This window comes from Phalacrocorax carbo, chromosome 1 (genome assembly GCF_963921805.1).
Source record: "Phalacrocorax carbo chromosome 1, bPhaCar2.1, whole genome shotgun sequence".
In the NCBI taxonomy this organism is placed as follows: domain Eukaryota; kingdom Metazoa; phylum Chordata; class Aves; order Suliformes; family Phalacrocoracidae; genus Phalacrocorax; species Phalacrocorax carbo.
Genome location: NC_087513.1, coordinates 8,168,096 through 8,192,994, shown reverse-complemented (window position 1 = coordinate 8,192,994; position 24,899 = coordinate 8,168,096). Strand labels below are relative to the sequence as shown.

Genomic DNA, 24,899 nt, shown 5'->3' with positions numbered 1-24,899 from the left:
AAATTGCAATTCTGGGCAGAGTGATCCTTGCTTTCCAGTTTTTTGCTGCTATGCATGGAACAAATTACTTTCCAATTAGAGGCTTCCACTCCCTGTTCCTGCTTCTTTAACCCATCAGGCAAGCTCTTTTATCACCAGCTGAATAATGCTGCACCACACCCTGGCTCTGCTTTGGGTTTAGAGGCAGATCCTGCCAGGAGAGGATGAGTTACCTTGAAGGGCAACATGTGCTATACAGCGATGGGTGGGGAAATTGCCTTGAGGCTTTGCTAGTTGAAGGATCATCCTACCCCAAAGGCAAAGTCTGTTGCTTTGGCATATTCCTGTAGAGCAACAAGCACAAGCAGGCACCTGCATGGTGAGTGCACCTTTGAAGCAGCTTCACCTCCTGTTTTAGCGAAAGTCAACCCGGGAAGGTGATTTTTCATTGCTAGTTCTGAGCAGGGTTTGGGAGCAGGGCTGAACCGCCGCTGGGGTTCAGGTTTACATGCTCTCTTCGCCACCACCACTGAAGATGGCAGAACCTGCTTGAGATATGTTGTGACCTTCGTTGAAGGAAAAGAGCAAAACAGAATTTAGGAGGCAACTTGACATTTTACCCCTCTCTGAAACTATGGGTTTAAAATTCCAGGCTTTTTTGAAGTTTGTGTTTTGGTGGTTTGCCCCTTGGGGCTACTTCAGCAGCCAGATCTAGAATTAGGATTAGATGCACCCAGAAAACCCCAATCTTTACCCTTGCAATGTAGCCATGGTCCCCCTGCTTCTCCTGGAGCAGAGTTGGGTACCTTTGCTGCCTCTTGCCACTGTGTCCTGACCTTGGGATCACCTCCAGAGCAGAGTTGGGCCACCTCAGCTTGCTTGCTCTTAACCTTCAGCAGCTAGAGTCCAGAACTGCCTCTATATTTATCCCCTTAATCAAAGCCAGCCCCTTGGGTGGAGTGAGCTGGACGGGTGAGCCTGCCTCTGGCTGTGTACACAGCTCCATTTTTATAATGTCTGTGCCTTAAAGACAGTAGAGGGAACTGCGCTTGTGCTCTAGTTTTTGCCTATTGCACCCAAAAGCGCTTTGCAGCCCACTTGCCCCCACGCCCATTGCAGAGGAGAGGACATCAAGGCTTGTGGCATCTCCATGGTGCATGACCTTGGCTTTCAGTATGACAGCAGATCAAACACAGAAACAGGCCCAGATAAAATCAGGCATCCAGCTGGTTCACCACCATCATGTTGGGAGAGCGGCTTTGTCATCTTCGTACGGGGCAAAGAGGAAATTTCCAACTTCCCGTGTAAGCTCCAGCTCCATCCTCACCGTGAGCATCCTCGCAGTGGCACAAACACCAGCTGAAATCGAATCAAGGAAAGGGCTCACCTCCACACTTCCCCTCCCAAAGCAGACCTCTCCCTGGCCAGCCTGTGCCAGAGCGTGGCACAACAGCAGCCTCAGGGTTTTACCTGGTGGGAATAAGCCCAGTCCCAGAAAGAAAACGCTGGCGAGGAGGCAAAGCAGGGGCAGCGAGTCAGAGCTCTACCACAGGCGTTGCAGAGTGGGTGCTTTGTACTGTGCTTGCTTAACCAAAAAATTCGTCACTTTTTGGAGGCTCACACACATCGTCCTTCTTGACTGATCTGATCAGTTAATAGCAGTTCCCTTGCACCAGGGTTACAGCCAGCGCGGTCTGCAAAGACGCTTTGTTCCCGAGCAGCATCCTCTGCTGGTGGGTGCACTTTTGCACCGTCATAAGTTGCACCCTTCTCCCAGCTGGGGGAGGGGGGGAAGCCGGGGGTGCCCCCCAGCACCAGGGCTGCCGCCTGGCAGGAGCTGCTCCGCCTGCCCGGCCCCGGGGGTGCCCTCGCTGCCCTCCTCTTCCTCCCTGCCGGGGCTTCCTGACCACTCGGAGCAAACATCCTCGCTGTCTTCGCTCCTCTCCATTATAATTTCAAGGTGTGCACGCGTGGGTCGGGGCGGAGCGGGGGGGTTGTTAGTGCTCCCACCCCCGCACCCTTCCTCCCTCCGTCCTTCCATCCCTTCGTCCTCCTCCCAGAGGCGAGGGGGAGCCCAGATGTTGGCAGGCCCGAGCCGGGTTCATCTGTTTCACATGACCCAGCGCCAACTGCTGCTCGCTGCCCTCCTCCCTCCCTCCCTCCTTCCTCCTCCTCCTCCTCCTCCTCCTCCTCCTCCTCCCTCCCCGGCTCCAGCCTCGCAGCGCGGCGGCGGCCGCGCAGGAGCCGGGCGCCGGGGGCCGGCAGGCGGGGACAGGGAAGAAGAAGGGGGGAAAGGAGGGTTCCGGCACCCCGTCCCGGAGCATGGGAGCGCCCTAGGGCGCCCGGGGAGCGCGGCGGGAGCGGAGGGACGGGCCCCGCGCATCCCGGCGCCGGGAGGCGGGCGATGGATGCGGTGCGGTAGAGCCGCGGCCTGCCGACGCTGCTGCTGCGGGGATGCTCTGGCCCCGGGCTCGGAGCTGAGGGGCCGCCGGAGCCGCCGAGGGAGCGGGAGAAGGTAACGGGGTCTTTGTCTGCGGAGGGGAGGCGAGGCGGGCCGGGGCTCCCCTGCCAGCCCCGGCCCCGCGGGGAAAGCCCAGCCGCAGTGTGCGGGTTGCTCCACGCCCCCCTCCCTCCATTTATCTCAACCGGAGAGAAATGTGGGCAGCATCTGCTTTCCCTATCTTTTTTTTTTTTCTTAAAAAAAAAGACCCCCCCCAAAAAAAACCAAGCAAAACACCCACCCCAAAATCCCGAATGTGGTGGGCGACTAAGGGAGACGAGCTCGGCGGCTGGGTTTTTTTGCACTAGAGGGAGGGAGAGGGTGTGGAGGAGAGAAGCTGGTGCTGTGATTTCTTCCCCCCCATCCCCAGCAATCTGGATGCCTGTCCCCACTGACTGCTAAGATGGACTGCTCCTTCCCTTACCAAATGGCTGCAGCAAGTTTAATGCAGAGCTGGGGGCTTTGCAAAGGGTAAAACCCCTGGCCTGTTTTCCCTTTCCCCATGGCACCTTTTTCTAAATCAGGGGCAGAAAAGTTGCTGCAGATCCAGGGATAGAAAAGACAAATATATAGCTCTGTTTCCAAACTGTGCCTGTCTGGGTGTATCTGCATGCCTTACAGACACGCTCCGCGTAAGGAGGGTTTCTCGGCCACATTGTTAGCCCGCTAGCTGCTGGGGAGGGCACGAGAAAAGTTGTTTCAAGCCTCTATATAAAATTTCCAGGAGAGACAATTGTTTCTAATAATAGCCCTGGCAGCGGTTTAGCAATACAACACGCACAGATGCGGGAGCGAGCTAGCAAATCTCCTCTCCCAGGCAAGTCAGGTCGCAGGGAAAGCTGAACTCCCAGCTTGTTGGTTTGGCTTGGGATTTTAAAACATTGTCCCGAACAAAAACCCCGGCACCGCTCGCCCTTTCTGCCGGGAAGGGGGTGTGGTGCCTGTGCCTGCGCGCCGCACTTCACAGGCACGGCTGAGCTGGGCTTTCCCGCTGCCTTGGGTATGGAGACAGGCTGAATGCCAGCTCTGCCCAGCGCCAGCCAGATATCAGGGCATCTCAGACTTGGCTCCCTCTAGATTGGCCTCCAGGGTCTGATGAGCACCCCCTGTGTGTGCACGGAGGGGACCACCACTGGCGTGGGTGTCTGTGCCATTATCCCTGCCTAGAATCGCCTGCCAGGCACCAGAGAGATCTCAGTGGAGCTAAAACTATCAGACTGATCCCCTTCCTCCTTGCGGTGATGGCAGAGGGCCTGGCAGGAGGGCTGGTGCCTGCATAGCTCCTGCCCACTACTTGGACCCACGATGCTAACCCTGGCCAGGCAATGAAGCACCAGCTCAGTTTGGCGGCTCATAGTTGCTTGTCTTGACCTTCCTGGCACAAGTCACTAGTAGCTTGTCCTCTTCCAAATATTAATATTTTTAAGGGGGTTTTAAGCACTGGTGTCAGGTGGGGACGTGCCATACGCTGCAAGAGGGAGATTGCTCGTGGGGCGATTTCCGCAGACCAGCCATGCTGCTGAGCAAGGGGGGCTGTGGCAGAAGCCATGGGGAGCGAAGGGGACTTCATTTCTTTTAATGAGAGGGGGTAATTTGAAGGGTCTGCAGCTTAGCACCACCTCGCACAGCTGCTTGGGTCAGCAATGTTTCTCTGGGGACCAAACAGGCTGATGGGGATGACAGGAGTTGGTGTCGGTCACCCTTGGCACTGTGAGTGGCCCCATCCATAGCAGTTCCCACAGTGGGGATAACTGCTCCAGTGGGGCATAGCATGTGGATTTATGCAAATGTAAAATCAACTATTTGTTCTTAGGTGAATTTTTGTTTCAAACATCCGTACTAGAAATATGGTAACTTTGCTATTATTTGAGTATAGGTACACTAGTGAGCCACTCACAACCCATTGGGGCAAGCTACCCATTTCTCCTGGTAGATGGTTTCTAGTGGTCCTGTTCCCATGCACCTGAACTGATTATTGCATTAAAAATGCAATTCAGTATTTGGTGATACCTGTGGTCACAGCCTTGGGTCACTCGGGGCCATACAGCAATGCAGTGTCACTTGGCACAGAGAGCATCTTCTGCAGAGATCGTCAAATTGTTTAGCCAAGTCAAGAGCTTTGGTTAGTGCATTGGGTGTTGTTAGTAGGGACATATGGCTGGGAAAGACTTCCCGAGTCACAGAGTCTAGTCCCAAGTACCAGAGGTAATTACTGTTATGCATATCCCCTTTGTTGCTGCGGCTGCTTGCTGTATGACTAACAGAAGATGGTTTGAATGCAGCTTTACAGACAGCAAAAGCAAAGTAAAACTGCATGGTGTGGATGAGGGAGAAAAGGTTGTGTTAGGGAGAATCTGAAAGGGGCTGGGGAGTGACTGAAGTCTCGAGTCCCAGCCTGGTAGGACTGCAAAGGAGAAGGATGGGTCACATCTTGTGAGAGGGGTGAGACACACAGGGAAGGTATAAAAGGAGTGTGTTGATCCAACACCAACTAGATTTGGGGTCAGGGCTTAGTCCCCTGAAGATGCAGGAAGGCATTGCAGCACCCACTTCTGGGCTAAGCAAGAGCAGGCCGTATTGCTGGGACAAGCAAAGGCTGCTGTCAGGCATGAGGCCATGCTCACGCTCAGCTCTCAGGGACCTTGGGTGTCTTTCATTCAAAACACTCTAGGTTTGAGGCAGTCAGTATTCCTGTGCCTCTGAGCTGCACCATAAATCTCCATCTAGCTGGGAGCCATCCTACAAACTCCCCATCTCTTGGGGAGCTGGGAGAAGGCAGTGCTGTGGGGTGAGCTGTAAGAGCAGGTGATGTTGGCTCCCTGGGGTCCCCATGCTTCGTCGCAGGACAGGGAGTGCTTGGGTGCACAGCTGGATCCCAAGGTCACTCAGCAATGTCAATCTCCAGTCATCCTTGCTGGCTCGCTCCTTCCAGCAGCTAGAGGTGCTGATTGCCCTGCAGCCCCAGTGCAAGCAGAGCACAGCAGCCTGGCAGGCAGCAAGGTCTGACAAGGTTAAGCTGTGGCTGAATTGCTTGCAAGCCTCCTCCAGCCCCAAATCCCAGTTTGTCCCAGCCTCTCTCAGGCCATATGGGTCCCTGAGCCAGCAGTGGATTGCCCAGCATGGCCTTGAGGACAGCTGCAGCAGACAGCATCCCCTGATATTTCTTGTCTCCCAGACTTTTAACAACTTAATCCCAATCTCCCCTGTAAATCTTAATATGTGCCATCTCCTAGAATGCCACAAATTATTTTCTAAGGCAGCACAATGAGTTGGAGCTCCTGTCTTTGGCTTCAGAGATGAATCCTATTAAGAACCAGAAAAGACTTTGACTGGTTTTCTCCCTGTTCTGACATTGAGAAGAGGCCCCGACCAGACGTTTGATCAGCGTCAAGTTTCTGGGAGTACTTTCATGTTGACGAATCGCACGCACGTAGGGTTTGATCCTGCCTCCCTCTGCTCCAAGTCACCTTTGCACTCCACCTACTTACAGGTCAATGGGAGCCTGGAGGTTTATGCCTTGCCTACATCTGGCTCTGGTAGGCTGCCTGCCAAAATAACTACAAGAAGATCCTGATGTACCTCTGCCTCCCAGTGTGTCCCTGCTTCGTGGTTGTGTTAGGCCTCTCTGCAGCCCCATGCATGGTGTCAAATACCCTGGGTGCATCTCCATGGGGCGGGACTTCAGCCTTTGCCAAGCCTTAAAGCACAAAGGAGGCTAGGGGAGTAGGGACCGTCTGATTTCCAGTGCAGTTAACGATGATCTTGCTTAAAACCCTCTTTGGCTCCTTTCCTAGCAGATACACCAACCTTCTGCTCTTGTCCTGAGCTTCTGTGTGATGTTTTCACGTAGTGTTAAAGAATTGCTGTGTCCCACCTTCAAGAAAAGATCACTAGTGGATAGCAAACTGTCCTTCTCAGCCTCTATCTGTACTGGTGGGATGTTCTGTGACCTAGTGTAGTAGTCTTTGGGAAAAATCCTTGAGGACAGAAAAAAGGGAAGCAAGCTGACCCTTTTTAACTTAAGTCCACTGTAAAAGGGTCCACTGAAAATATCCTAGAAAGCTGCAAACAAGAAAGAAGTTGATATTCCCCTTTTGCTTACAGAAACCCTGTGCATACACTTCCACGTGTAACGTGTAACATTTTGACAATGGCTGTTGGGCTTGCCAACCCGCAAGGCTCGGGCTCGGTGTTTAGATTATTTTTTTTTTCTTCTTAGAAGTTCCCAGATCTCCCAACCAAAATAAATCCACCCTTGTTTGGGTTTCCTGACCGCGTGAGATTGAACGTGGCTGCAGCCATACCACACACGCTGCAAGCGCTTTTGGCATCCCATCCATCCAAACTGAAATATTTAGCACTGGGAAGTGCTTTGCAGATAGCGGAGCAGCCACAGGCTGACCCTGGTGTTTTCCCACCGGGTTTATGCAGGACAAGGCAGGGGTGGAAAGCTGCTGCATCAAGGGAGCAGCTTGAAAAGACAGCACAAAATCTGAAGCTGAAATGTTATGCCTGTCCTAGAGAGAGGGGCATGTATTGTGCTCTTTCCACATCTAAAAATCATTTTTTTCCTTGCTCTGTGTGGTGGTATCTCTCCTGGCTATGCCCAGCTCGGGTTTTGTGAAGATGCCCATCATCTCAACATGTGGCTGCCACGTGTGTGCTTGTGTACCACCAGACACACTCATTTCCCAGTGAAATGGGGCACTTAAGGGGACACAGATGATTTAGGGAATGTGTAATCAGATACAAAGCTTGCTTTGTGCGCAAACACCCCCCCCCAGTGTGGAAGCAAGCTGGAAAATAAATTTGGAAGGTAACTTCCATTGCCTGCTGCAATTCTGAACTGGAAAGACCAAAAAACAGAAAAAAAAAGCCCCACTGTCTGAAGTGGTCTGGGCTCCCGGGGATGCTTTGCAGCCCTGTTGGGGGTGGTGATGCAGGCACCAAAGGTATCACCTGGGCTTGTGCTGCAGGAGGTGGTGGGGATGTGGGGGAAGGACACTTTTTCCTCACCAAGACCAGGGAGAGCTGGAGGGAAGTACTGAGTCTGCTTTGCCTCTGCATTGCACTGTGGAAGAAGCTTTCTGAAATGCTCTGGGAGTGCCGATGGCAGTTCTGGGGGGAATCTGCAAATGTAAAGGTGCTGGGCGGTGTCCTCGCTTTCTCAGTCCCCTCTCACAGGCACAGCCCGTTGCGTATGTGGCAGAAGGCTGCTCCAAATTGCATATCGAATCCTGTGAGCGTAGGTCTCGGGTATCAGATCCAGCTGCTGAGTCTGGAGACATTGCATAGGGCTGCTCCTTCTTCGCTTCCCATCCTTAACTCTTCTGCATCAATTCTGCACGGCATTAAGGAGGTACTGTGTTTTCTTCCACAAAGAAAGATCCTTCCCTGGCTCTTAAAAGGCAGAGGCATCTGGTACAAAGACAGGCTCAAGTCTAGGCGTTTATTCCAGGTTTCTCCTGTGCAAAGGTTACAGGATGTCCATATTTATTATGTTGTGAGGTGATCTGATGCAGAGAGGACCCAGTCTTGCTGCATGAATAGCCAAAGCGTTCTCAGGCGATGCAACATCCTGGCTTTACTCAGAAGATGAATGGGCATATAAAAGTGCAGGCTACGTGTCTTGGAGGTAGTTCTCCCTGCTTAAGCCCAGAGTGGGGCTAGTCTTAGCTCTGATCCTCACCAGACACAGAGGTGCTCAGCATCTGGAGATATCAGGACAAGAGAAGGCAGGTAGGATGCCTTCATACTCCTCACCCATCTAGGTGTGCAGGCAGAGCCCATGGGAGATGTCCCATTCCCGTAGCCCCAGCTCTGCCCTGCTCAGCACGCAGTGTGCTCCCCGAAAAAGCAGGAGCAGAAATGGTCAAACCAGACTTTTGCAGGGCCTGTTTCTGAAAACACCTGCATCTCTGAGGATGAGTCAGCTCCTTGTCGTTTCAATGTGTTCTGCATTTCACCCTGTCCTTCCTGTGAAACCGTGTTGGGGGATGATGTCCACCCAGCACCGACCCCGTCAGCTGCTGCAGCTCAGGCAGAACCACTGGCAGTTGCCCAGCCTGGGCACCAGCCGCAGCCCTGGCTCTCGACATCAAATGTATGTCAAACCCGCTGATTAGCAGTGGCTGGAAACAACCTGGTGACATATTTTTCCACTGGAAGCATATCAGTTCTTAGAGTCTTATTCAAATCAAGAAGAAAAGAAAAAAAAACACACAAAACAAAACACTTCTGCGCACAGATTAACATTTTCCTTTATTTTTTCCCATTTGGAATGACTTCCCCAAGTGTGTTTTCTATTACATGTTATATATAACACTGGTCAGTGCTATCTATTGACCCGCTGTGTTACAGAGTATCTGAGTGATGCACTGCCCAGTGCCTTGGCTCCTATTGATCAGGGCAATCACCACTCACACCTCCGAATGCTTAGAGATACAGTAGGTACAAAACACTCAGCAAGCACTAAAAGGACACTTTGAGCCTTAAATCTTAATTTGTCCTTTAAAAACATTTCACAAATACTACTGCTTCCACTGCCTTGGGGCACTTTGGTCATCTTCCTATGAACCTACATTGATTTTTTTTTTCCCTCCAGCAAATCACACTACTTTCAGTAGCAAAAAAACCATCCTGTTCCTCCTCTATAACTAAACCAAACCTCCTGCAAATGTTTTCCCAGAAGACTTGGATGCTCTCATGTAATTACCACCCTGTCTGCATGCACAAATGAGTGATATCTGGAAGAGTTTGCTGAAAATATGCCATGTTTGAAGTGTGAAACTGTACAAAAAATTACATTTTTATGTATGTTTACGTGGAATGAAAAGTCAGACGTAGGAGAGATTAACAGACGTTCTAACATCTTTGGGAAAAATAATAATAATAATCTATTGCTATGTACTTCAGTGCCACACAGTCGTTATCAGGATGATGACTCGTGGCGCTTGCTGCAGTGCATAGTAGAGGATGAACCAGAAGGTGACCAAGTGTCCCCAAAGAGAGGTTCTTGCGACTTATAAAAGGCTGTGGAGTCCATTATTGGTAAAGGATTGCCCTGGTAGATAATTTAGATCCTTTTCCCTTAGACCATGCTCTGTCCCTTGTGCACAGCAGACAGAGTAAATACGGAGCTCTTCCAGGGGAAGGAAGACCTCTCCCAGGACGTATCGCAGGCTTCTTGAAGCACAGCTATGCTCAAAAGTTAATGAAGCATCTGTCCCAGGACCATACAGCTTGTGTGGTCCTTGTGCAAAGACACCAGAGATCTTTCATCCTCTTTCCCTCTTCCCATCCCATTTTAGTTCTGCCATTGACATTTATTTCTTTGGGCCACATTAGAGACAAATGATGGGTCATGCCCTTGTATATAATCTGCAAACATGAGATGAAACTACAGAACTTGCCTTAAAGTGCTTTTTACCTAGAAAATAAGTTCATCCTGGCAGGGGCAGGGGAAGAAAATCTCACAAAATAAAGATGTTCTTCACACAGTTTGTCTGAGCTGAGTTAGCTCAAGAGGAGTTTACCTACAGGGCAAGTTATTTTGGGTGTTAACTGGGAGGCCTATCATCTTATTAACATAGGCATGAGGGGTCTTATTTTTTGCTGTTTTTTTGGTGATAGTGGCACTTTTTCAGCCTTTGGGCATTACTTTGGTGTACAGTTGAACAGCATAGAATGGATGAATAGTCCCAAGGTCTGTAAGGTCTGTAGGCTACCCTAGCCACACGCCTTCCACTTCCTGTAGGATGCAACCCTCCAGTTGCAATGGTTTCACATGGGTGAAGCAGTTTCATTGCACTTAAAGGTGCTCCTTAATGCTCAGTGCAAACAACTCGGTGCCTGCTCTGCAAGGAGTCACGAATGGCTGAGCAGCACTGCAGCTCTCTCCCACTGGGACTTGCGGTCGGCCCCAGGCAGGAGCTCGCCTACCAGGTCTGAGGCTGCGCAGGAAAGTCTGGCAGGAGAGGATGGAAATCCCATCCCCTGACTCATTTAAAATTCATCTGCATGAAAGTGATGGCCACAGGGAAGAGCCCTGAACTGGCAGGAGGAGGAGCATCTGGGCCACCTCTATTGCACGATTGTTTATTTATTATTTACTCTCTGCGCAGCCCTTACCCATCCCTGGGCACAGTCAGGATGCTGCATGTACAGGAAGGTTGTAGGAGCAACACAGGCTTCCCAGGTCAAAGAGGAGGAGGCAGCTACAGGATACCAGTTTGAAGCTAGGTTTTGAGAGCTCTGGCATGTTCTTGACCTAAAAACACTGGCCTGAAGCAGGTGTCCACATTGAACCACCTGCACAACTGACCAGCTGAGTCAAGGTTTATCAAGCCAGACTTTTCCTGAGTGCAGAATGGGTTGCAAATCTCTACAGTTTAAGACATATGTGGCCAGTGAATCCTCTAGACTAAAAATAATAAATAACATTGCAAACTGTGCCAAGCCCCTGTGGTCAGCCTTAGCTCCAGAGCTCAGAGGATGCTCTGACCAATGGTCTCAAAGCTCCTACACTCTCCACTCCTGCCTTATAAATAGTGGGGATAATGCCTGGATGCTGATATGTTTTTAACCTGGTAACTGGGTTTTTTTCTAGCCAGGAAAGGGAGTGGAAAGAGTTACAAGGGCAAAAGAGTCAAAAGGTAGTGAAAAGTATGTATTGGGATTGCCCTCTCCTCCTGCACCCACTTCAGAAGGCAGGGAGGGCATGAGATGTTCTGCTTCCCTTTGTATTTGAAACAATTTAGTCTGTATTATTTTTAAGAAAGAAAACAATACGTGACATAAACCAGCGCACTTCCATTCTAGTGAGGAAGCCAGCCTGTCCAGGAAAGGACTTTCTTATCTCAGGATATAACTTAAATCAGGCCTCTGAGGCTGGCCGCTCTCAGAGCGGTGATTTAGGCGTCTGCCAGGTAATACCCTGGTTGGTTTAAAATGCGGCATCGGAATTAGATTTAATTCTAAATACATGGCTCAAGCACCAAGTGTTTTGAGGTTATGACGCGGAGTTCCCGGCTTTAAAGTTCACCTGAGAGTTATTGCTTGATGTTGTAAATGGACTTAAGGACCGTAGGAGACGGTTTTTCATTTCAACCCTGATACAGTAAGCCACTTAAACACTTGCTTATGTCACACTGAAATAAAAGGGATTTATGGACACGGCGATGTGCTTTGCTGAATCAGAACGTTTTTGCTGAGCGCTGTTTAGAGGAAGCATGAGAAATAACCTGTGCAGATGTCCGCGGGTGATGCAGGAGCCTGAGCAAGGCTGGAAAGCACCGCGCAGAGGAAGCGAGGAGCCCCTGGGCAGGCCAGGAACTCTTTTGTCAGCTCTCAAGACAAAACAGGGAAGTCACCAGGTCACTCAGCCTTTAGCTTGCCTTAATTTTTCTCACATCCCTCCCCACATCAGCATTCACACAATGGCTGGGTCACGCCTTTCACGGTGGCGTGCTTTCACCAGGGTGACACTGTGGCTGACACTGTCCCACCTCCTTTCTTGAGGAGGACTCTTGCTTTCTGATTACTGAAGGTGGTTTTTTCCTCTCCTAGCAAATGAGTGCTTGCAGAAATGAACACAACACTTGATGAAACCCCTCTTAAACACATCCCCAGTGCAGATCCCCCATGCAATGAGTAATGTCAAGCTCCTCCAAGGCATGACAGCACTCCATTCCTACAGGACAGGCGAGGTTCTTAAGAACGGTATCTGTAACCATGGTTTCAGCAATTTCATCTTCATTCCCTAGTCCATGGGTAAGGACACTGATTTTTCAAGGGGTGAGATAAAGAGGCTTGCAGGGAAAGCCAAAGGCCTGGCATGTGATACATTCCTCTGGTCCTACCAAACATGTGGGAGATTCTGCATCGTCATCAGTGTATATTTTCTGGACATTCAATCCAGCTACAGACTGTGCATGTATGCTTTAGAACCCGAGGGAATGGCAGGGAGATGTGCCAGGGGAGGGTTAGGCTGGGTATTAGGAAAAGGTTGTTCCCCCAGAGGGTGGTGGAGCCCTGGAACAGGCTCCCCAGGGAGGCATCACGGCACCAGCCTGGCGATATTCAAGAAGCACTTGGACAAGGCCCTCAGAGACATGGTGTGAATTTGGGGCTGTCCTGTGCAGGGACAGGAGTGGGACTCGATGGTCTGTGTGGGTCCCTTCCAACTCAGGGCATTCTGTGATTCTCTTTCACAGAGCCTCAGAGCACTTCCGTAACAAGGAAACTTGTGCTGCTTTAGAAGCTGGTGCCTGGTTATGAATCAGCCATTGGCTACTTCTCTTCACATTGCCTCTATCCACATCTACAAGATCTTTCCTGGGCCCATGCTTTTGGCTCCAAAGCTCCATTTGCCACCAAGTTCTCTTCCTAAAAAAAAGATGCTCCTGTTTCTTTGAATATGCAACATCTTAGTTTTCCTACAGTACTGCTAGAAGATGGCAGATGCCTGCGGATATGGCTTTGATACCCTTCCTAGGCAAAAAAAAAAAACCCTGGCTTAAAACTAACCTCTCTTGTTCCAGAGCACCAAATAGCCTTTTCAATTAAAAAAATCATCATGTGAACAAATCTGAATGGCAGAAGTGTTGTCTAATGGGTTCCTAGGCACCCTAGAGCGAAACATTTCTACTTCTGTATTGGATTATTTCAGAAAGTTCAGCCCATGTTACGTACTGTGTCGCTGACCTTTGCAGACAGGGCAGGCTATATAGACCCATGCCTCCTATGCCAGGAGCTTTGTGCCAAATGAAAATAATTTTTCTCCCTCTTGAAAAATAATTACAAACTAAACTTTCCACTGTTGGTTCAGGAAAGACTTATGGAAATAAATGGTAGAAATAAGGACTGTTCAGTTTCTGTTCAGAAACAACCATTTCTCCTGACTGCGTCCTCACCCTCAGAGCTCGAGCCACTGAGGCTCTGGTGGAAGCCAGCCTGCCTGAATATGGCCCTTCCTGGTGAAGGGGAAGGGCAGGGGAAGTGAGCGTGCACGTGGGCATTGGACCTGGAAGCCGGATGGCATGAGCAGTGCTGATGTGCATGCCAGCACCATGCGACGTGCAAGCCCCACGGCTGGGATGGGTGAACCAGACTGGACCAACAGTCATCTCACTCCCCTTCTTCAGGGCTTGTTCCCACTGAGTCACAGCTAAAGGTTTTCAAAAGCGATCAAGCCCCTCTGGGCAGACCCTTGCCTTCTCCTCAGTCAGTGCTGCTCCTCTTCCTACCATGCACAGAGCCAGCTGTGACCATGTGCCCTCTCCCCAGGTGCCCATGCAAGGATCAGCCATGTAGCTCAGCTCTTTGTGCACTATCTCACAGTCATCCTCATCCCAGTCACCATCACTATTAGGTGCTGATGCAGACCAGCAACTGGGCAGGATGCTCTGCGAACACATGCCATAGAAAAGAAAGATTGTCCTTCCTCCAGGATCTTGAAGTGTGAATGTAGAACAGGAGATGACAATGGATGCAGGCGAGCAAAGAGACAGAGCTGGTCAGTGCGATAGACAGCCGTTTGCAGGACTGGCCCCGATTCAGCAAAGTGAAGTGCTGCCACATGCACAAAATACACTGTGCAGACATCAAAACCACACCGCTTTTCCTCCCTCTGTCTCCCTACAAGCTTAGGAGTTGCCAGGATGAGAAGGCAGTAAAAAGTGGTCAAGTGGGAGCAGGATGTTTAATCTAATAGTTTATTGTAATCAGTGGGCTGTCATCTCTTCCTATCTCCTTTCAGCGGGACTGTCCAAACAGCGGGCAGAGAGACACAGATTTTTGTGTATTCAGCACAGTAATTGCCTCCCATACAGGCAGAGAGTGTTTAGGAAATATTCTGCCTCCAATTACAATTTCTGATTTGAGTCATGGAAGAATACACCGTATTCCTCTTTATTTCTGCAGTCACTGGCTAATGAAACATATCGGGGATATTTATAGAACTGCCATTGTAAATAGCATTTGCATTTGGTGCCTTTGAGTTATTTAGTGTGACGGTGCTTTCACCAGGAGGGTTTTTTCATTTTGAAAGGGAAAGGTTCCCTTTGGAGCTGCTTCCTCCCATCACCTTCCCTGTTTGTGTTGGATGGAGCAGTTCTGTGGGCAGTTGCTGATAATTTAGTGATGAAGTGACGGGTGCACGGGGATTAGCTGAATGCGACGTGGGTTTTCGGGCTGTGTCACAGACAGTTTATAGGATTCTCTGAGACAATGTTTGGAGTTACAGTGAAGATGAATAGAGAGGAGGGCAGTCGCCAGAGCAGTTCATGCCACAGAGCAAAGCAACCACCAGCCTGCTTTCCCTAGGAAACCCGTTGTGTAAATATTTGGGTAGAACCCTCCAAAGGACATTTAAAATCTTGTGATAAAGGTAACTAAAATGTCCTTTCCTTGACAAAAACAGCTACAGTCTGGAAGATCCCACGAGAAACCACAAGAGATATTTCCTTTCTGTAGCATCCCTTTGTTAGAGTGAACAAGCATGTGTGTCAGGTCTTGCTGTCACTGATGGATCTCAAAGTGCTTTGCAAACGAGGTCAGCAAGGCCCTCACCAATTAGGACCCGAGGGAATGGCAGGGAGATGTGCCAGGGGAGGGCTAGGTTGGGTATTAGGAAAAGGTTCTTCCCCCAGAGGGTGGTGGAGCCCTGGAACAGGCTCCCCAGGGAGGCATCACGGCACCAGCCTGGCGATATTCAAGAAGCACTTGGACAAGGCCCTCAGAGACATGGTGTGAATTTGGGGCTGTCCTGTGCAGGGACAGGAGTGGGACTCGATGGTCTGTGTGGGTCCCTTACAACTCAGGGCATTCTATGATTCTATGAAAGCATCACCTTTCCCATCCTCAAGGTGCAGAAGCCAAGTAGGAGAGAAAGCATGCATGCCTTGTGTATGATCACCTGGTGTGGTTTAGCCCCAGGTAGGAACCAAGTGCCACTCAGCCGCTCGCTGATTGATTCTGCCCTGAAACCAGGACATCATCTCTCCTGCACACTAATCCAGCACCTCATCCACACAAACACATTGCTTCAGATCTTCACGTGCCTCACAATCACCATCTGTATTTGTGTATTGGCGATATACTATCCCTAGTCTTTACACACTCACGTACATAAATGACAGAGCTTTTTAAAAGCACTCATGTTCAGCTCTTCAAGCACTCAGGGGTCATGCCACATATGCAGACACTAAAAGAAGTGGCAGATTTTCAGAAGAATGTGACGTACTGAGTTGTTTTGAAAAAAAAATCTGTATTTTGGTGCATAATTTCCATCTGAGCTCGTGATAAGTCTGGCCCATGAAATTCATGTGGCCCATATTCACACCCAACGTGTGCAGCTCCCTGCCATATGGATGAACTGTTAGCTCTTAGGAGTGTGTAACACAGTCCTATCTCTTCACACGTCTTGAGAAGCATCGGAAATTTGGGGGATTGATGTGCATAGAGCATCCCTAAGTGTTGGAAGGCTCTCCTGGGCTGAGCACTAGAGCCTGGTGTCATGTATGGGACAATCCATGTGCTGAGCAAGCAGCAGGTACAAGCGTGGAGCTCACCTGGGAATTGGCTCTCCTTACTTGAAATATCTGGAAGTTCTCTCTGCTTTGAGCATGAAGGGCATCTCAACTGTTAAGTTGAACGAGACGCTTGACTCTCTACTTTCTGGAGTTAGGTTAGAGGGCTCTTGCCCTCCAGAAGGAAACAGTGGGTCTGTGTTGGTACAGGAAAACTCACTCACAGAGTTCATGGTGAAACCCAGGACTTGATCGGAAAGCAAATTCCCCCGCTTCCCTGCCACATCCAGTGTCCTTCTCTTCTGTCAACAGCTCTGCTCAGCCATTGCTTCTTGCCTCTTTACTGGGATTTTGCTTTTCCATGGTGAAGGGAAACCTGTGCCTTTGTGCCTCTTAGCTCTCAGTTCCCCCCATCCTTCTCTGGGTAAGAGCCTTGGGAGTGGAGAATCTCGATTCACTCCTTGCAGTTGTCCTCCATCCAAATTCTGGTGCTGTTTAGCTCATGCTTAGTGACCAGCTGCTCCCACGTTCCCATCTATAGGGCTTTGGTGTTGATTCATTTTCTCTGGTTACACAGAGAAGCAGAAGGGTTTCCTAAACTTGTCCTCCTAGAGCCAGCCACAGCTCCATCCATCGCAGTGCGGCAGATAGTGCAGATCAGCCAATTTGCAAAGTGTCGGAAGCAGCATCTTTCATGCAGACAGACTGTGCTAAATCAGTTCCTTCTCACTGTGCTTTGAAACATTCCCATTTCTTGCTCTGACAAACTAGCAGAGTTTGTATTGATCTGATAATGCAAAAAAAACACATAGTGTGGGCTTCAGACACCTGGTGGAATAATAAAACACAAAAGAGGGAGGGAAAGACCAGCATAGTTTATCTTATAACAGGGAAGAAGCCTGTCTTCTGCCTTCTTTTCTTTTCTTTTGGAAAGCATCATTTGGTTCAGAGGGAAGTGAAAAGCCCCCTGGCTGGGCGTCCTGTCTACAGAAGGAAATACTGTGGCATATCTCCAGCCAGGTTCATTGTGGTCCTTCTGAGCTTCAAGGTATCAGCCAAGACAAAACCAGAAGCTCCTTCACCATTTGTGTTGGTACCCATGGCTGGGAGAAGGGGCCAGTGCTGGGTCTCTTTCTCCGCTGAGGCTGTGCACGGGCTGTTGCATCCTCTCCAGCTCCTGGAGCAGCTCTTCACCCTTTCTTGTGCAGAAATGCTTAGGTGGAAACATCCTGCAGGCCACCAGCTGGGGTCATTAACCTGTAGCATGAACCTTCAAACTGCTGAGAGGCACAGAAACAAGGTGGCACTAAAGAAATAAAGCATGTGCCTTGCCGTGTGCTCACACACTGTGTGACCAAACTAGAAAAACGATGTGGTCTTTGACAGCCACTTTGTCAAGGGACAGAACTGTGGGGACAAGCTGATCTGAAAGCAGTGCGCTTTCCTTCCTCCTCCCGTCCCCTCTCCTGCAAGTGGTGGTCACGAAATGCCTCGCAATTAGTCAACCATCATGTGCTGCATTTCAGAGCTTCACTTTATTCAGATACTTCGTGTTACCAGCCGTTTGCATTTGGGATCTCTTTAAGCCGTGAAAGCGCTGAGGAGGTATGAAAGTCTGAGTTGGAAAAGCTTGCAGAGCTAAAGAAGCTCCACATGGAAAGCAAGAGCTTTGATGAAACACTAAAGCACAAAGTCAGGCATCTCAGAAAATTTTCCCTCTTCCCCCTTTCACCTTCTTTTACTCCCGTTTCATCATTGGTATAACAGACAGAGCATAACATGCAAGAGCTGGACTGGTTCCATCCCTGCCATCGTGTGTTACCGCCATGATAAACTCACTGCTTTATGTCTCGCCTTGGGTAAACTCATACTGAAACTGAAATATCAATGTATACTCACCATCATGGGGGTGCAGCAGATACATGACAGTAAAAGAATGAGAGAGATACCGAAGCAGAGCTCAGCCCACTCAGTTTTATCTGCTGGGGAAGCCCAGCAAAGAAAGCTTGCGGTTCCCGGCGCCCGCGTGAACACAACCCACACCACTCTTATTCCAACCAGGGCAAACCATTGCAAAGCCCTTCTGCGAGCCTCTGGCATAGCTCTAAAACTGAGCTGAAAGCTGTTTAATGCAGACTTCACAGAAAAATCTCACTCACCAAGTAACATACCTTATAAGAAGCCATATTTTGCATAACATTACTTGCTGGAGGAAACTCTCATAAGAAGACAATTTACTGCCACGGCAGTAACTGGCTGACATTTATGAGAAACCTTGTTTTACAAGGTTTTCCATTGGTTGCAATGCCAGGGCTCCAGTTGTGCTCACGGAAAACAAGAAGGAAAGCGATGTTATTTAGCGTGCACGATACTCCCAAGGCATGCGGGTGTGAGTAACAGTGGGGGTAAAGTCTGCTTGGAGTGCATGGGATTGTGCGTGCCAAGATTGTAAATTTGGGATGAGTTGAAGGGAAAAGCTCATTTTGACTGAAGTCGTCGCATAATAAACTCCATATCTTGCACGGCCAGCTTGAGGCTCAATGGAGTTGTTGGCACATCTGGATTTTTGCTATGGGGAAGAGGTCAGAGCCAGGGTAAGACTCGGTCTGTCCTGACCCCAGGAAAGGGAGAGATGGATGTGGGACAGAGCTGGCAAGAGGGAGGACAGGAGCACCCAGGAGAGCCTGATGGGCTCCCGTGCCAAGAGCCAGCAAGTGGCAGGGTGAGGGCGATGCTGCTGGAGGCTGCCAAGGTTGCAGACCCCACAGCAATGGTCACGCACCACCCTGGGCTCTCAGATGGGTGAAGCTTATGGTGGGGCACCCACCACCACCTCCTGGATGCCAGCTCATCTGGCTTCATCAAGCCACAGGAGCGGGTGATTTTTAACCCACAGAGCTCAAGCAGAAAGCTGAGCTGTCCTCAGTTAACCCCCTGAGCCCACACCTCCCTGCTCTCTGCGAGGCAGCTTTGCACTGGGGGTTCAGCTCAGCTGGCACTGGAGGGGAGACATGATGGGAGAGGGCAGAAATGCCCAGAGTGCTGCGGCAGCCTCACCCCTGAAGGCTTGTATTTCCCCTGCCAGGCTCCTGTGGACCCTCTGTACCCTTCTGGTGATGCTTTAGGGCTCCACATGGCAAGAAATATCATTAATTGAGCTGGGGATCCATGCAGCACTCAGGAAGATGCCTTGGCTGGAGGGTGGCGGGTCCCTGGGGGACTGAGCCATGCTGCGGAGATGAGCTGGGCTCGCGCTGCTGTGGGTCCAGGCATGCACAGGTGCCGTGGGGCGAGCACACTCCAGGGGTGCTGCCTGTGTGCCGCCTAAGTCCTGCTAAGGAATGGATTTCCAAGAGCCAAAGAGGCTTAGGTGGTCCATATCCCATTAGCAGATAGCGGGATTGTGCCTGTGCCTGTGCGTGCTGAAGGGCTTTGCAGGGCTGAGTCCGGATCTGTAACTCTGCCAAGCAAAGTTGCTCCTTACTTACAGTGCTCTGTGCAAGAGAGCCAGGAAAGGTCTTGACCGACTGCAGAGGAGTTTCCTCAGGCTGTGGCTCATTTATTTCTTGGCATTGCAATCTACAGGACCTTGGAAGAAATAGTCTTTTATACCTAAAAGTTTTATTGATATTATTTGTTAACAGTTGTAATAAAGTATACTGGTATGGAAGCACCTTTGGACCAGTGTAACAATATCATGCGTGGCTCCAGTGATACATCTTAAACTGGACACCCCCCAAGTAGGACAAGCCCATTTCGGGATTCAGGCCAGTGAGGGAGCACCATCAGCATCGCCCAGGGAGGAGCCTTGCTTGCTCTGTGCTCCCTCTGGGATGGTGGAATCCTTGCTGTGGAGGGGTTTGGGGGAAACTTGTCTGGATGTCTCCTCTGCTGGTCAACCCGGCTGTGAAGCCAGCAGCTGTGGTATGAAATATCAGGGCTCCTCTGCTGCAAACTGTCCCCCAGCCCTATTTTTCACACTGGAACTACCTCCTCCCAGCAGCTGCGTCCAAACAGACGCCACACACTGCTCTGTGACAGCTACCGGGGTGGCTTTTCTTTTTCTCCTTCCAGCCTTTTCTTTCCCCTGGTGCCAAGAGAAGGGGGATTAATTTAAAAAACACACACAAAAAAAACCCCAAAAAACCAAAAAACCAAACACAAACTGAAAGCACCACGGTGAATGAAAGCCTCCAGCTTGCGCCGGGGGAGCCAGCAGCTGCGTGCCGAGTTGGAAAGCTGAGCGCCCTGACACACGTGCCTCTTCTCTGTTGCAGATGACGGAGGGTCGCAGATGCCAAGTGCACCTCCTTGATGACAGGAAGCTGGAGCTCCTCGTTCAGGTAGGAACTGCACCTTTCTCCACGCAGTAGTTTGCTACGGCTGCAGATTTTCAACAGGGTGGGGAGAGAAAAGGGTTTTCAGCTGGTTTTCTTAGCAACTTCACACCGCAATTGCCTGTAGAGCTCAGGGAAGATGCATTAGTGTTGGGTAGGGAGGATCTGCAAAGGCATGGAGTGTGGAGGACTAATTCAGGATGTATTTTGATTTATTCTCTGCCAAACCAGTCTCAGTCGCCGCCAGTGAGAAGGAAAGCAGCTCTGGTCATTTTTGACACTGTTACTCTATCACTTAGCTATTTTTTGAGGCATTGCTTAGCTTTGAGAAATGTACTGCATCTGCTTAAAATACCTCCAGCATTTGCTTTTATTGTCTTTACTTGCCATCCCAGGCTGCTGGGGTAGGATGCCGGGCTCCACTCCGGAGGCGGCTGTGCCCCAGGCACCCACCTGCGCCGGGAGTGCAGCCCGCAGCAGAAGAGGCTGCAGCAGTGGTGCCACGGGCAGGCATTGCTTGAGGCATTACAGAGGTTATAAATCATGTGTCAAACACAAACATGCATTAAAATGAGTCTGTGCTCCATCTGCCTTATTTTTTAATTTTAAAAAAATAGTAAAAGTAGGAAAAATGAGAGTCTGGTGCTGGCTGTGTAATATGGGCTGGTGAAAGCTGTAGTGTCCTGAGCTTTTCTGACAATTTTGGCTCATGTCTCGGAGATCACCAATGGGTTAATAACAAGAATTAGAAGAATGTCTTTCCTTTTATAATCACTGCCGGCCAGCCACAGGCAGCCGGAGAAGCAGGAAATGAAACTTCCCATAGCACCCAAATCCCCCTGCCGCAGCTGATAAGCTGGGAGGGGGGCAGGATCCTGCCTAGCACAGGCAAACCTGAATGGGGATTTCTGAAGGTGACTTGAATCGCCGGAAGCACATTCAGCCTCGCTTTCTGGAAAGTTGCTTAAAAATACCACTAACAAAATACTAATGGGTAAGGATTTTTTCAAGTACTGAGTCACTGAGAAGGTGAAATCCCTCAGCTCTCTGAGATACTTGTCAAGTGCCTGGATAACCATGAATGAGCCAGGCCAGGGCTGGAATGAGAACAGCTAAATCAGGATGACTAATTAAACCGAAACACCATACCAACGGTCTCTGCACGGCGAGCATCCGAGCATCCCTGCACCGGGCTCACTGATGCTTAGCAGCTGGCTGGGGAAAATGCAGCCACCTTCATGATAAGGGTACAGCACTTGCCTTTCTACTTCATATAAATGCCTTTTTAAATTTTTCCTGGTTCGATGAAAAATGAATGGGCTATTGGAGAACAGCTCCACTAAAGCACTGCTCGCAATATTAATAATCACAGTTTGAAATATACTGTGGGAAATCTATATGAGCTGCCCTGGCCAACCTGCTTATTTGTTTTTTTTTAATCAATAACACCAAAAAAACACAGTGAAGATGGCAGTCGAGGAGGCTGGTTTGGGAAGCTCTGTGTCCATTTCTGAGTAAGCAGAAACAATATCACGTGGTGTTATTTTTTAAGTGTTTGGTCACGCCTTCAATGGGAATTTCTCGTGATCAATATAGGAATTGAATTGCTCTGTAAATCACACTAACTAGTTTGCAAGTGACCCATGGCTGAATTTTATTTGTACTATAAATTGTTTCACTGTTTTCAACTAACGTGTGAATGGGGAAAGCCAGGAGGTGTGATTATGAAAAAATCATACCCAGAAAAAGCAGTAACCTGTGTTGCATGCAGGTTGGACCAGCTCTCTGAGCAGCACTGTGCCCTTATGTGCACAGAATTGTCCACTGAGGCATCTCAGATGCTTTTCTGGTAAAATGAGGCTTTCCAATGCTGTTAGGTAGCCTCTACTCATGGCGATCGTAAATAAATCGCTTTTGGGTGGAGCAGATGACAGAGGAAGAGAATGTTTGGATTCAAGTGTGTCTCCAATACTCATTACGCTTTGCAGACATGGGCACAGCACTCTGGTTCGCCTGCCTGTAAAGCATGGCCAAAGCCACCAGCTTTGGGGTGGTTTTAGGGCTGCTTCGCTCAGGGCAGGAGGGAGCTGATGCTACCCAGATGAGTGGTACTTTGCCCTGGCAGGTCCCAAATCAATTAGGCTCCCTACGGGAACAACATGCATTTTGCCAGGAGAAATATCTCCCATATTGTTTGTAACTTGTGATGAGATTTCAGATAAAAGTTGCTTTGTAAGTTCTGAGCACCATTATTTTTATTATTGCGTCATCTCATAGCTGAACTGAATAAGAAGATTCAAATAAAATGTTCATCCAACCCTGAGTTTCTGGCTGTCACTTCAAAGCTGTATTTTAATGTGTGTATCTTGCCATGAGCTGGTTTATGCCATGAAAGAGATTATTCTGTAGCTGTGTTGGGCCTTAGCATCTAGATTCGCACTGGTTTCAATTGCTCAGGAGCCAGGCTCTCAAATTCTCATGTGAAATTTTCTCCTTCCCACCAGTCTCAGCCTTTCCTGGAAGCTTCTCCATACCTAACTTCACACTCCTAGGGCAAGTTTAGGAGAGACCGCTGGAAGTCTGTAAAACTGATTTCTCTGCCGTGGGTGAGATCAAAATACCATCCTCACCTGGATCTGGCTTTACACAGACTTACAGCGCTCACGTGTACGATATCAAGGGCTCTGCTTAGAGAGGGGTTCAGAGATCCTGCTGCTGTATTTTGGTGTGGAAAAAAACCAGAAGAAGCAGCTGGGTCTGATCGAAGGAGGGAGCTGGGTACAGCTCCCTTGAACGGATGCAGGAGGGCTCCTGGAGCATCTTAAAACTGCTTAGGCCAGTGACTCCTGGGAGCTGAAATTACTTCCTCTCCTGCTGCCTTGAGTGCTGCTGGGCAGAAACAGATACATCTGGGAACAATCAGGGTGCTTGCAAAAAGCAGTGTATTAAGCAAATGTACTCCTTTTTTTGTCTGTGAATTAGCTGTGATCAGACTCAGGGGTTTATGAATATGCCGTTCGAAACATATCAATTGATGGTTAATGAGGACCATACCTCAGGCTGCAGGAGGGCGGCAAGCGGTAACTGCTCCTGCGGTTGCTCGCAGGAGTCAGCCTTGGCTCTGCGCGACAGCTCCGCCAGACCAGACTGAAATGTTTCATCATCGCACATTCTCTCCCAAAACTACAAAGACCCCTCAGACTGGCCACACAGCTATTGCCTACACACCTACGTTTTATTTGCATTACTGAGCCCCAAAAGTGAGATTTTGGCTCAGAGGCAGCATTTATAACCCCTTCTGCGAATGCTGGCTTGCTTTGGCGTTGGCACGTAACGCAAGGGCTTGGGGTTACCACCAGCAGGAAAGTGATCCTGAGTTCAGTCAGTCAAAGGGCCTTGACTAAAGTCTTTTCCTCCCAAGTTGAGTGGCTGTAGAGTGGTACAGCAGCAGCCAAGTAAAAGCAGAAACACAAGTTTTGCGGATAAAAGAAAGCCCTCCCCCGTGCGCTTTGTCAGATAAATGCTGAAATTTAGAAGGGCTAATCATAAACGGAGACAGAGGAGGATCATATGGAAATCTCTTCCTGAGGGTCTGAAACTCAAAGCCTGTTTGACTTGGGATTAGGAAGAAGAGTTGCATTTGGTATGTGTTTCATTTGATAAATGCCTGTTGATGAGCTGGTGTGTGTGGCAAGTTTACATAGGATATTTTTCTGACAGCGTTTTCTTTCTGAGCAGGAGCAGAGTGTGGCTTGTTGGATCTTCTTACAATCTCTTTTTCCCCTGTTTCTGTCTGATGTATGTTTAGTTTCTAATACAACATTTTTTAAAAGTGTTTGGCTTTCTCTAGCTAACCCTTTTCAGCGATCAAGTCCCCTTTTTTGCTTCTGGAAAGTGGATTTGCCCACGTTCCCGCCTCTCAGCCTCCCTATCTGCTATGTTATTTCCCTGTGACCATGTATCATTTGTCTGTTGCACATGAAAGGTTTGCGTTGCTTTACTTAAAGACTTTTGAGTAGTTGGCAATTTGTTCCTTTTCATGTGGGTTTTTATAAAAGCGGCTTTTTTCTGGGCTGGCTGAATCAGGTGGCCTGGCTCACTCCCAGCTCCTGTGCCAGCTGCCCGTGCCTGTTATCTGACGGTGGCTCCAGCAGCCGTCATCCAAAAGTGTTAAGCCTCCTAATTCTTGCTCTCTGGAAGAGCTATTGCAGAAACAAAGCTCATCCAAGGCTCATAGCAGAGCCATCTGTGAGGTCTGGAGGTCTCTGAGATTTGATCGTATCAAATAACTGGGCTTTTTGTTTCTAACCTTCTCCCCCGGGAACACTGAGCTCACTTTGGAAGCACCAGGGAGAGACGTGGAGGTCAGCACCATGCTTGTCCATAGGTATTGGGGTAGTTAACTCACCTGGATGTCCATGTTACCACTTCTTAAGTAACTCTTGCTACCCAAACAGCTCAGGGTAAGCTAGGTAAGCTTGCAGCATTTCTATCTCCCAGATGCAATGCAAGTGCCTCCAAAAAGACGTCAACAGCGATATGTGTACGGCTACA

At 49.4% G+C, this 24,899-nt stretch overlaps 1 protein-coding gene across 7 annotated transcripts in view; it reads left to right on the top strand.

Moving 5' to 3' along the window:
* The window catches only part of FRMD4A (FERM domain containing 4A), a 383,615-nt gene that overhangs the window by 226,087 nt on the left and 132,629 nt on the right, over nucleotides 1-24,899 (top strand). For 6 of the 7 annotated variants that reach the window (XM_064443502.1, XM_064443480.1, XM_064443467.1 and 3 more), the window contains exon 2: nucleotides 20,286-20,351. In XM_064443502.1, the coding sequence (XP_064299572.1) occupies nucleotides 20,286-20,351 (66 nt within the window). Of the gene's footprint in view, nucleotides 1-2,050; nucleotides 2,495-20,285; nucleotides 20,352-24,899 lie in introns of those variants that run through there. The other variant, XM_064443512.1, reaches the window with a different exon arrangement.